At 41.8% G+C, this 13,450-nt stretch overlaps 1 protein-coding gene across 7 annotated transcripts in view; it reads right to left on the reverse strand.

The window, feature by feature from the left end:
- LOC132823183 (multiple C2 and transmembrane domain-containing protein 1-like) overlaps positions 1-13,450 on the reverse strand; it is a 646,464-nt gene that overhangs the window by 442,050 nt on the left and 190,964 nt on the right. The window contains exon 1 of one of the 7 annotated variants that reach the window (XM_060836825.1): positions 1,642-1,682. The exons of the other annotated variants lie outside the window; for them this stretch is intronic. Coding sequence (XP_060692808.1) covers positions 1,642-1,668 — 27 coding nt within the window. The 5' untranslated portion in view covers positions 1,669-1,682. Of the gene's footprint in view, positions 1-1,641; positions 1,683-13,450 lie in introns of those variants that run through there. 7 annotated transcript variants of the gene reach the window in all.

Raw genomic sequence — 13,450 nt, forward strand, 5'->3', positions numbered from 1 at the left:
ATGTGGAAGATACAATGAGTCTGCAAAGTGATATAGATCATTTACTGTGCAATATTGTGCGATTATCAAATTTGTCAGATAGAATATAAAGCAGCATATTATTTAAATGGTAGAAAGATATTTAGGTGCCCTTATACATGAATCACAATAGGTTAACATTAAGGTACAGCAAGTAATTTGGAAGACAGAAATGGATTGCAGTATAAAAGTAGGGAAGTCTTACTAAAACCATATAGGAGACTGTCGAGACTGAACCAAGACCATTGTGTATTTTGTTCTACTTATTTAAGGAGGAAAATACTTTCATTGGAAGTGGAGCTCTTTAAGTCACATTGAAAAGTTTAGTGAATGTGAATTAAAGATCTTGCACATTTTAAGGATGAAATTGAGAGACACAACATTCTCTGCAGGGTTCACAACCATGTCTATTACTGTGAGGAAATTCTGACAGAACTGGAATATGGGATGGGGAAAGAGAGGAAAAAGCAAACAGTAGCAGAAGAACGGCAATGTCAATCACTACTCAGTTACCATACAGGATGAGTACAGGAGAGAGTTCAGTCCAGGGTAAGGGGGAGAGATGTCCAATTATTATTCAGCCTCCACCTTCATGCAACACCATCCCTCTGTCAATCAGAAGGAGAACTGGTATGCAAAACTTTACAGATGACTGCCTTGCAAATCTTGCCATAGATCCCTCAAAGTTGCCACCCAAGTCAATAGGGTTGTTAAGAAGGAATATGGGGTGTTGATTTACATTAGCAGAGGAATTGAATTTAAGAGCTGCAGCTCTATAAAGTCCGGGTTAGACTGCACTTAGAATATTCTGTTCAGTTCTGGTTGCCTCATTATAGGATGGATGTGGAAGCTCTTGCAGGATTGCTGCCATTTCCTGATTGCAATAGGACTAGTAAATGACTTGAAAATGACATCACAGATAGTCAGGGTGGTGAAGAAGGCATTTGGCATGCTTGACTTTATTAGTCAGAGCACTCAGTTCAGAAGTTGGGACATCATGTGACAACTGTACAAGGCATTGATAAGGCCTCATTTGGAGTACTGTGTACAGTTCTAGTCACTCTGCAATAGGATGGTAGCTATTAAACTGGAAAGGGCACAAAAAAGACATACTAACATTTTGCAGAGACTGGAACATTTGAGTTAGAAGGGGAGACTGGATAAGCTGAGACATTTTTCCCTACAGCATAGGAGGCTAAGGGATGAACTTATGGAGGTTTATAAAATCATAAAGGGAGTAGATGAAGTGAATAGGCAAGGTCTTTTCCCTAGAGTAGAGGAGTCCAAAACTAGAGGTGAGAGGGGAAAGATTTAAAAGGGACTGGAGAGGCATCTTTTTCACAGAGGATGGTGTATATATGGAACAAGCTACCACAAAAAGTGGGAGAGATGGGTACAATTACAACATTTAAAAGACATTTGGACAGATACATGGATAGGAAAAGTTTAGAGGGATATTGGTCAAAAGCAGGCAAATAGGACTAGTTCAGTTTCAAAAACCTGGTTGGTATAGACAAGTTAGGCCAAATAGCCTATTTCCGTGCTGTAAAACTTGATGACACTATGTTACAAGATCAGAAAAAGATTCAGGCCTGGGCTGAAACACTATTGTATGATACTCACCAATACAAGTGCCAAGGTAATGGCCATCTCCAAGAATAGAGTCTGATGATAGTTTCCTAATATTGAATAGGACTGCCATCACTAAATCCCCATCAACCAATATCCTGAGGGTTGCCATTAATAATAACCATAAATGTATCAGCCATACAAATACTGTGCTACTAGAACAGGTCAGACCTAAGAAATGTAGCAGTGAATAAGATGCCTCTTGACTCTTCAAAACCTTTCAGCAAAGTATAAGTCAGGAAAGTGATGAAATAGTCTCCACTTGCCTTGATGAGTGCAGTTCCAATGAAACACAAGAAGCTTAACACTATTCAGAATAAAGCGACCTGCTTGATTGGCAGCTCATCCACCACTTTCAATATCCACAACCTTCACTAATGCACATAAGCAGCAATGTGTATTATCTATAAGATCTACTACATCAATGTTCCTTTTACACAATCACAGCAGTTGGTCAGATCATTAAAGTTCTCGCAGGATTGCTGCCATTTCCTGATTGCAATAGGACTAGTATTTCCCTTCCGGCATGGTGGCTCAATGGTTAGCACTGTTGCTTCACAACACCAGGGATCTGGGTTTGATTCCACCTTCGGGCAACCGTCTGTGTAGAGTTTACGCATTCTCCCCGCGTCAGCATATATTTCCTCCAGATGCTCTAGTTTCCTCCTATCGTCCAAACATGTACAGGTTAGGTGGATTATCCAAGTTAATTTGCCCATAGTATCCAGGGATGTGCAGGCTAGGTGGATTAGCCATGGGAAATGTAAGGTTACAAGGATAGGGTAGGTGGATAAGTATAGGTGGGATGCTCTTCGGATGGTCAGTGTGGACTTGATGGGCTGTACTGGCTGTTTTCACACTTCCACTATGATTCTATGATTCCTTCTCTATACTGCTCCCAGCATGCATGAAAAGGGGCTTCCTTCTTGCTAGAAACATGTGTCAGTATCCCCTGGCACCACTCCATACCTGGGTTCTCTGATGTTGAGCCATGAAAATGTACATTTACACCAAAAATATTGCAGGCAAATTGTAAGGACCATGTCAGGTATCTCATTTTCCAAAGTTGCTAACAGTAGTGCAAATTATGCAGTTCACTTTGGATAAAGAGGCTTGACTAATATGGGGTGTCACCATGCACTGTCATGGGGCACCACATACAGCCTAGTCAGCTGCTGAGCAGAGACAAATAAACAGTAGTTGGAAGCTGGAACTGGGAATCGTTGGGGTGGTCCCTAATAATCAGGGTTGTGGCAGAAGTGGTAGAATGTGTATCTGAGATGGCAGCAGGGATTAGAGATGCTGTAATTGAAAGAAAAGAGACCGTAAGTTCCTTGAGGGACCCAGGGATTACACCAGCACCGCCTGGCCCACAACTTTGCTCCTCAAGTTGGCAGCTCCCAACTCCATTTTGCTGCTTTCCTGAATTCTGGGAAAGATGGCTGGCAATGGTTACATTAAAATCCTGATTGTTGTGGAAGGCTAATGTATATGTGTCAATGAAGTCTTTCAGCTGTCCAAGGTGGAACAAGTACATAGCACACTGCTTTAGGAAAAAGCTGTGGTATCTCGTTCTCTGAAGAGTGCAGTAATAGATGAATCCATAGGTTGATTAATATTCTGGGAACTTGTTCCATGTAAGGTGAGAGTGACAGCCCTTGATAACAAGGCCATATTTGACTAAATGTGGTATCAAGGAGCCTTAGCTGGAGTCAATACAAATCGGGGGTATCTCTCCACCAGCCACAGTCAAACCTGGCACATTAGAAGATGGGTTTGGTGACTGAAAGTCAGTCATTTCTGCCTCCAGAACATCTCGAAAAGAGTTCCTCAGGGTAATGTCCTAGAGCCAACCATCTTCAGCTACTTTATCAATTACCAAAGAAATGAGTGAAATAGTTGATGCATTGGTTTTAATTCTCTAAAACTCTCTTGAATCATGGATGTTTCCATTAGATTGGAACACAGCAAATGTAACTTCATCATTTCAAAAAGGAGGGAGAGAGAAAGCAGGAAATTACAGGCCAGTTATCTTAACATCTGTTTTAGAGAAAATTTAGAAGCTGTTATTCAAGAAGTTATAGCAGAGCATGGAGATAAGTTCAAGGCAATGTGGCAAAGTCAAAATGGATTTAAGAAAGGTAAATCATGCTTGAACAATCTATTGAACTTCTTTGAGATGTATCGTGCAATGAGTAAAGGGAAACTGCAGAGATACCGTACTTAGATTTGCAGAATGCAGCTGATAAGATTCCACAACAAAGGTTATGGTGGAAAATAAAAACTCAGGGCATAAGGAGTTGCATTTTGGAATGAATAGAAGAAGAAACAGAGAATAGGCCTAAGGCCATAAAAACAAATGCAACAAGAATAGGAATTGGAGTAGCCTCCTCTACCATTCAATAGGATCATGGCTGATCTGATATTCCTTAAGTCCACTTCCCCACCCTTTCCCCATAACCCTGGATTCCCGACTGACCAAAAATCAATCTAGTGTGTTGCTGGAAAAGCACAGCAGGTCAGTCATCATCCGAGATGCAGGAGAATTGACGTTTTGAGCCGGAACCCTTCATCAGGAATTCTGATTTCCAGCATCTGCAGACCTCACTTTCTCCAAAAATCGATCTACCTCAGTCTTAAATATACACAAGGACTCTGTCCTCACAGCTCTCTGCGGCAAGGAGTTCCAAAGACTCATATCCTTCTAAGAGAAAAAAACTCCTATCTCAATCTTAAATTGGCATCTGTTTATGTTCTGAGACCACGCCCTCTGGCCCTAGATGCTCCCAAAGGGAAAACATCCTCTCAGCATTTACCTTGTCAAGCCCCTTGTGTTTCAATGAGATTTCATTCTACTAAACTCTAGTGAGTAAGAGGCCTAAATTGTTTTGCCTTTGCTTATAAGACAATGCTTCCATACCAACAATCATCCTTGTGAACCTTCTTTGAACTCTCTCCAATGAAACAATACCTTTCCTTAACTAAGGGGACCAAAATAACTCACAGTACTCCTGATGTGGTCTCACCAGTACCTTGTACAGTCGCAGTAAGACATACTGCAAACCCAACATAATAAGGGCCAACATTCTGTTAGCTTTCCTGAATATCTACTGCACCTGTGTGCTAACTTCTATGTTTCCTGCACAAGTACCCCATTCCTTTTCTGCAGCTTCTCTCCAAAAGGATTGTTACAACCACCTCCACTGTTTACAACTTATATATAAATGACTTGCATGAAGGTGTGGAAGGTCTGGTTGTCAAATTAGCTGACAATGCAAACAAAGATAGGAAAGTAAGTTGTGAAGATAACATAAGGAAGTTACAAAACAATATCGATAGAAATAGAGCACAGTGTGCAGTTTTGCAGGAAGAATAAAAAACAAACCTACTTTATCATCTAAAAGGTGAGAGATTACAGAGCTCTGAAATGCAAAGAGATCTGTGTATCCTTGTGCATGAATCACAAAAGGTTAGTATGCATCTACAGCAATGAGAAGATCTAAAAGAATGTGATCACTTATTGCAAAGGAAATTAATTTTAAAAGTAGGGAGGTCATGCTGTATTTGAAGTACTGTGCACAATATTGGTCACCTTATTTAATGAAAGATACAGATATGTTGAAGGTAGTTCAGAGAAGGAAAACCAGATTAATTTTTTTTCTGTTCACTGGGAGAAGTGAATATCGCTGGTTCGCTGGCATTTATTGCCCATCCGCAGCTGCCCTTGAGAAGATGATGAAGAACTGCATTCTTGAACAGCTCAGTCCACATGCTGTAGGTAGACCCATAATGCCATTAACAAAGAAGTTTTAAGGTTTTGATCTAAGTGACAATGAAGGAACAGCGACATATTTCCAAGTCAGGATGGTAATCCTGTCAATGAAAGAGTGGTCTTATAAGGAAAGAGTTGACAAGGTAGACTTGAGATTAGGAAATGAAGATGTGACTTGATTGAAACATATAAAGTCGTGAGGCATCTTCACATGATAGATATTGAGAAGATGTTTCCTCTTACAGGAGAATTTAGACTGGGAAGATGGAGGATACATTTTATATTAGGGGTTGCCCATTTAAAATGCAAATTAAAATCATAGAGCTTTTGAAGCGTTCTTCCTGAAAAATTGGTGAATATTTTTAAGGCAGAGGTAGGTAGAGTCTTGTTAAGTGAGGGGGTGAAATAATTGGCAGGAATGCAGATTTAAAGTTACAGTCAGATCAGACATGATCTTGTTAAATGGTACAGTAGGTTATTTCTGCTCTTAATTCATACATTCATATGCCCTTCTCTAATATAAGGTGGTGATATTTACTAATGATTGTTCAATGTTCAAGACCATTTGGGACACCTCAGATAATGAAGCAGTTTGTGTCCATTTTCAGCAAGGTCTGTACAACATCCAGGCAATGACCACCTTCCTCAAGAGAGAAACTAACCATTGGTCTTTAATGTTCAGTAACATCCCCAGTGCTGAATCTCCACGATCAACATCCTGTGTGGGGATTACCATTGACTGGAAACTGAATGGTATAAACTATATAAATTCTGTAGCTACAAGAACAAGTTGAATTCTAGGAACTCTGCACTGGGTAAATCACATCTTGTCTTCCATTGCCTGTTCACAATGAGCCACAAGTCCTCAAGGACTGCGGCAATTTAAGAAATCAGCTCACACTGCAGGACAATCAGGGATGGAGAATAAATGTTGGCCTACCAAGCAATTGATTGATTTGAGTGAATGATTTGATTTAATTTCACGTGTACTAAGTACAGTGAAAAGCTTTGTTTGCGAGCAGTACAGGCAGATCATAGTAATTAAAGACATACAGATCATAGAGTGAAGAATTCTTGGGCAGAGTGAGATATAGAGGTTACACTGCACAGGACATGCACAAAGCAAGATGGATGTTAACAAGATCAACATTATTTGAAGTTACAGAGTCAATTTATCAGTCTCATAACAGCAAGAAAGAAGCTGGTCTTGAACCTGTCAGTGCACATGTTCAAGCTTCTGTATCTTCTGCCTGATGGAAGAGGTAGTAGTAGAGCATTACCAGAGTGGGATGGGTCTATGATGATGTTGGCAGCCTTTCCGTGGCACTGAGAGGTGTAAATGGAGTGTATGAATGGAAGTTTGGCTTCCGTGATGTCTGGGCTGTGCAGACAACTTTCTGTAATTTCTTGCAGTCCTGGGCAGAGCAGTTGTCATACCAGGCTGTTATGCCTCTGGATAGTACGCTTTCTATGGTGCAACTGTAAAAGTTGGAGAGGTCACTTGAAGATTTCCTGAATTTCCTGAGCTCACCTGAGGAAAAAGAGGCATTGTTGTGCAATCCTGACCATCACAACTACGTGGGAAGTCCAGGTCAGGTTGTTGGTTGTCATCACTCCTAGAAACACGACACTCTCCAACTCTACTTCTGTTCTGTTGATGTAGATGGGGGTGTGTCCTCCTCCTTTCTTACTGAAGTCAATGATCAGTTCTTTTGTTTTGCTGACATTGAGAGAGGGGTTGTTATCATTGCATCACATCAACATGCCTTCTATCTCCTTTGTGTATTCTGACTTATCATTGTTTGATATCCGTCTTACCATGGTGGTAATATCAGTAAACTTGTAGAAGTGTTCATTCAGAATTTGGCTACAGAGTTTTGAGTGTACAGGGAGTACAGTAAGGGGCTGAGAATGTGTCCTTGGGGGGCTCTAGTGCTGAGGGTTAACATGGAGGAGGTGCAGTTGTCTATCTTCACTGTTCGCAGTCTATGGGTCAGGAAATTGAGGATTCTGTTGCAGAAGGCGAAGCCGAGACCAAGGTCTTGGAGCTTTAAGATTAGACTGGACGGGATAATGGGGTTGAAGGCGGAGCAGTAGTCAATGAGCAAGAATCTGACGTAGGTGTCCTTGTTATCCAGATGTTCCAGGGATGAGTGTAGGGCTAGGGAAATGGTTTCCACCGTGGACCTGTTATATGCAAAGGCAAATTGTAGGGGATTTAAGCAGCCTAGGACGGCAGTTGATGTGGGCCATGACCAGCCTCTTGCAGTACTTCATGATTATGGAGATCAGAGCCACTGGGCGGGAGTCATTAAGGCACAGTGCATGTGCTTTCTTTAGTACTGGGGTGATGATGGTCTTATTTAAGTATGTGAGGATTTTGGTTTGTAAGAAGGAGAGGTTGAAGATTTCAGTGAATACTAGCTGCTGCTCTGGAAAGGATCTACATGCACGGCCGGAACCTCTGCCCTGGCCTGTCGTTTCCTCGGGTTGACTCCCAGGAAGACCAACCCACTTTCTGCAGTAGTGACAGAGGGACTAAGTGTGTACGGGGCTAGTGACACCGTATCACTGGCATTCTGCTCAAACTGAGCGTGGAAAGCATTGAGTGCAACAGGGAGGGATGTATCTTTGTCCCCTATCCTGCTCTGCTTCATATTGTATCCCATTATGTTGTTTAGGCATTGCTACAGGCAGTGGGTGCCCATATGGTTGGTTTGGGCCTCTAACTTGGTCCACTACTGCCTAGTGTCTCTGATGGCTTTGCAGAGGTTATATCTGGATTTTCTGTATAGGTCTGACTTGTCTGACTTGAATGCTGCTCACTTGTTCTTCAGGAGGGAATGGATTTTTTGGTCCTTCCAAGGTTTCCGGTTGGGGGACACACTGATTGACTTATTTCACCCGCAGTCTTCCAAGCACTTGCTAAAGAATTCTGTGATGCTGGTGCCATACTCATCTAGGTTTCCCGCTGAGTACTTGAATGCAGTCCAGTCCACCAACTCTAAGCAGTCGCAGAGTCGCTCTACTGCTACCTCAGACCGGCAAAATATTTCTTCCTGTGAAGGATTCTCCTGTCTCAGCATCTGTTTGTAGGCTGGGAAGAGGAACACAGCGTTGTGATCTGTATGGATGGAGACTGATTGTGCAGCAGCGGTCCAGGATATTATGTCCTCTAGCGGGGCAGGAGATATGTTGATGGTGTTTTGGCAGCACCCTCTTGAGGTTAGCCTGGTTGAAGTCACCAGCCACAATGAATAAGGCCTTGGGGAATTTCAGCTCCAGATACTCACAATCCATGAACAAATTTTAAAAATCCAATATGATGGCTGTTACTATCTAGTAGAAGGGTTTTACAGGCTCAATAAAATCAATGATGACATATTCCATGAATATTACATTAGTGATTCGAATGAGGTCAACTGACCTTATAGAGGTTTACAAAATTATGAGGGGCATGGATAGGATAAATAGACAAAGTCTTTTCCCTGGGATCGGGGAGTCCAGAACTAGAGGGCATAGGTTTAGGGTGAGAGGGGAAAGATATAAAAGAGACCTAAGGGGCAACTTTTTCATGTAGAGGGTGGTACATGTATGGAATGAGCTGCCAGAGGATGTGGTGGAGGCTGGTACAACTGCAACTTTTAAGAGGCATTTGGATGGGTATATGAATAGGAAGGGTTTGGAGGGATATGGGCTGGGTGCTGGCAGGTGGGATTTGATTGGGTTGGAATATCTGGTCGGCGTGGACAAGTTGGACCGAAGGGTCTGTTTCCATGCTGTACATCTCTATGACTCTATATAAAAACGGGAGTGGCCCTTGAGCTGTTCAGCAAGAGGTGGGTGCTGCAGGGAGTGGAGTGTATTACTTCTCCGTCCAATTCTATTTTGATTTAGTCCCTGCCCTCCCCTTCACTGTTTGACCACACAGCATTGTCCTTTGATGTGAAGGGCACTGCTTATCACTGGCCACTTGGGTGTTTCTTCTTTTCCTGGTGGTGGAAATTGAATAAAAGATTTGTACACCTTATGTTTTTCACTGTGTCTCACACCTGCACACACACAACATGGGTGCTGGGGAAAAAATACACACTTCTGCAATTAGGCAGGAGTGTGGGGGTAAATGAGCTGTTCAGCAAGAGGTGGGCACCGCAGGGAGTGGAGTATATTATTTCTCTGTCCAATTCTATTTTGATTTAATCCCTGCCCTCCCCTTCACTGGTTGACCACACAGCATTGTCCTTTGATGTGAAGGGCACTGCTTGTCACTGGCCTCTTGGATGTTTCTTTTCTTCCTGGTAGCGGAAATTGAATAAAAAATTGGTACACTTTGTGTCTTTCACTGTGTCTCACACCTGCACACACAAAATATGTGCTGGGGAAAAATAAGGACAATGACAGTTAGGTGGTAGTGTGGGGGAAGAAACAAAAAAAAAACAGAAGTGTCAGAGCTTCTGTTCACTCTGAGAGCTGCCTCTGAGGGAGCTGGATCAGTGTAGAGTGAAGGACTTTGCTCTTTAAAGAGAAGAGGTGAAAAAAAGAAGAGGAGTGTCAAAGATTCTGTTCACTCTAGAAGCCATCTTGGAGGTAACTGGGTCAGCGTTGTGTGTTATGCATGGGTAAATAAAGGGTGACTTGGTGATAGGATATCAACCTTTGTGGAGTTATTTCAGTATCTACTCAGAATAAAATCTGCAACTCTGGCTTCTACTGGTTTGGACTAACTGAAGCCGGATACATCTTCTGACTCATATCTTGAAATGCGAACACTGTCAAAGACCACGAGCCAGGAACAGGAAGTATAGCTTTAGGAAGGGTTTCTTCACACATAGTTCATTAATATTTTAGTGCTAGTAATTTGTTAAGGGAATTCAATACCTATCCTGCTACTGTTTGGTTATGTCCTGACAGTAAATGCTAAAAGAAATTATATCCCACACAGAAGGAGGAAGTTGATTATAAACTCGCTGTGGTTTCTCTAATGCAGTCAGTAACAGGTTTCTTGGCAGTGTGACAAATGAATAACCCTCTGTCAGTTAAATTGCTATCTCTTCTTCAGCCATTAACACGCCAAAAACAACAAACTAAAAAATTCTATGCTCTGTTGCCACAGCACACTGCTTTTGTTGCTGCTGCTCAGCACAAGACCTTCTAGTAGGCCTGTGAGTGTTAACGGGTAATTACTGATTGAGGAAGGATCAACTATGAATACTTTAACACAGGAAAAATTTATATCATAACAGCTGCTGGATCATTTTCAGGTTTTATGCTACGATTGCACTACACCATCATGACATCATGTACAATGGAAATCCAAGCTTTCTCGCTGTTCAGCTGCAACTGACTGTCTGTTTAAGATGCCCAGTAAGATTCATTCAGCAACTTTAACTTCTGTCCTGAATTCCTGTTTTTGTTAATTTTTTTAACATTTCATTTTTATTAACTTCTGTGATAACTGGTATCCTCCAGCTCCAATTATATCACTGGGATTAAAAGTAGGAATCTGTAAAGCCATTCATTATGTTGGTGGAATAAAAATCAACAACTGCTTGCAGCACCATTCAATGGAATAAAACATCCTGAAGTGCTTCACATTAAGCAACATCAGACATTGGGCTAAACATTGAAGCAGATGACTATTAACTTGGTCAGAGAGGGATGTCGTAAGATCATCTTAAAGAAGCACAGAGGAACAGAAATCGAGGGAGGAAATTCCACAGCTGAAGGCACAGCCACAAATGTTGGAGTAATAAAAATGGGAGCACATTCAAGAGACCAGAATTAGAAGAGTACAGATATTTTGGACGGTTCTAGCACCATAGGAGTTACCACAGATTGAAATGGATAAAGGCAAGGAAAAATCAAAGTTTAAAATTGACCATTTGTTAAACTGGAAACAAATTTATGTTATAAATAATAGATGAATGGGACTTGATGCAAGTTGGGTTTGGACAACCCAGTTTTGAATGATTTTAAATTGTAGAGGATAACATATAGGAGGCAAGCTAAGATTATGATAAATTAATCAACTCCAGCTCTAACGAGGACACGGATGAGGGCACATGAATTGAGAAAGGGCAGAGTTGAGCAACGTTAGGCAGTCCTGGCAATTTCAGAGATGTGCTTTCTCATTTACTGGTGCTGATTGCCATATCTACATCCCAGAGTGAATAAATCTAGCTTTAGTAGAGTACTACTGAGTGGAGAAGCTCTGACTACCAAAGAATATTGATGTAGCACTCATGTAGATAACATTGCTTAAAAAAGAACAAAGAATTGCAGATGCTGAAAATCAGAAACAGAAACAGACATTGCTGGAAAAACTCAGCAGGTCTGGCAGCATCTGTGAAAAGAAAACAGAGTTAATGTTTCTGGTCCAGTGACCTTTCTTCAGAAATCTGAAGTTCAGAAGAAGGATTACTCAACTTGAAATATTAACTCTACTTTCTCTCCACAGATGCTGCCAGAGATTTCCAGCATTCTGTGTTACTACACAACATTGTTTGACTGATTATTGTGCTGGTGTTTCCCTGAAAGCACTCCAATCAAAGGATGCCTTGCTTTTGCACATTACAAGAAAGTAAAGCCTGCTATGGAGATCAGCAGCAAGTCACCTTGGCCAAGGCTGAAAGGCACACTGTGACTCTGGGAGGAGTTCCTCAGCCACAGCGAGGAGACAGTTAAAGAGGACTTAGGCGATGATTTTTCAGGGACTGTGGTTACCATAATCGGTCTTGTTCTCCTCCTTCCATATAAGACAGATAAGGGCATGGAGCTGCAGCAGGGACTCTTTGCCTCCACACTTAACAGGGATACCTTCTGCTGCAGCAGCTTTGTTGTTCTTGAGCTATCGGACAGCCATCTCTACTTTGTGCAGGGCAGGGGCATTGCTAAACTCACGGGGTATAATGTGCTGTGGGCTGGGTTCAAGAATGCTCGGATCAATGACAGAGCCCTGACTGAGGAAACATAGAGACATAGATTCCTACAGCACAGAGACAGGCCCTTTGGCACAACTGGTCCATGCCGAGCAAAATGTTAGTCCATGCTAACGCCATTTCCTGAACTTGACCCATATCCTTCTAATGCTTTCCTGTCTATATATTTGTCCAAATGCCTTTCAAATGTTAATGTACCTGACTTAACCACTTCCACTTGCAGCTTATTCCATATGCGGACCACCCTCTACGTAAAAAGGTTTCCCCTCAAGTTCCATTTTATTCTAACCTTAAACTGATGCCCTTCATCCTCAATTGCCCAACCCTGGGAAAAAGACTGAGTGAATTAACTCTATCCATGCCTCTCATGGTCCTATGCACCTCTATAAGTCTCCTAAGCACTAAAGAAAACAGTCCTAGCCTGTTCAACCTCTCCCTATAACTCAGACCATTGAATTCAGGCAACATCCTTGTAAATTTTTTCCTCACTGTTTCCATTTTAATAACATCCTTACTATAACAAGGTGATCAAAACTGAACACAATACTCCCAGTGCAGCCTCACTAATGTTCTGTATAACTGCAACATAACATCTCAACTTCTATGCTTAATGTTCTGACTGATGAAGGGCAGTGTGCCAAAAGCCTTCTTTACTCCCCTGGCTACCTGTGACTCCACTTTCAGAGGACTGTAAAGAACGCTGTTCTCCAAGATCACTCTGTTCCACAACACTCCTTAAGGTTCTGCCATTCACCAGAAACTCCTACCTTGATTTGACTTTCCAAAATGAAAGACCTCACACCTATTTATATTAAACTCCATTTGCCATTTCTCAGCCCATTTCCCTAGCTGATCAAGGTCCTGCTGCAATTTCTGACAACTTTCCTCACTGTCCGTAATACTGCCTATTTTTGTGTCATCAACAAACTTACTAATCATGCCTTGTACATTCTCATCCAAATCACTGATATATAACAGACAGTTATAGGCCCAGCATCAACCCTTGAGGCACTCCACTAGTCACAGGCCTCCAGTCTGACAAGCATCCTTCCACTATTACCCTCTGCTTCCTACCATCAAGCCAATAGTTTAT

The sequence above is a fragment of the Hemiscyllium ocellatum genome, chromosome 2, assembly GCF_020745735.1.
Source record: "Hemiscyllium ocellatum isolate sHemOce1 chromosome 2, sHemOce1.pat.X.cur, whole genome shotgun sequence".
Taxonomy (NCBI): domain Eukaryota; kingdom Metazoa; phylum Chordata; class Chondrichthyes; order Orectolobiformes; family Hemiscylliidae; genus Hemiscyllium; species Hemiscyllium ocellatum.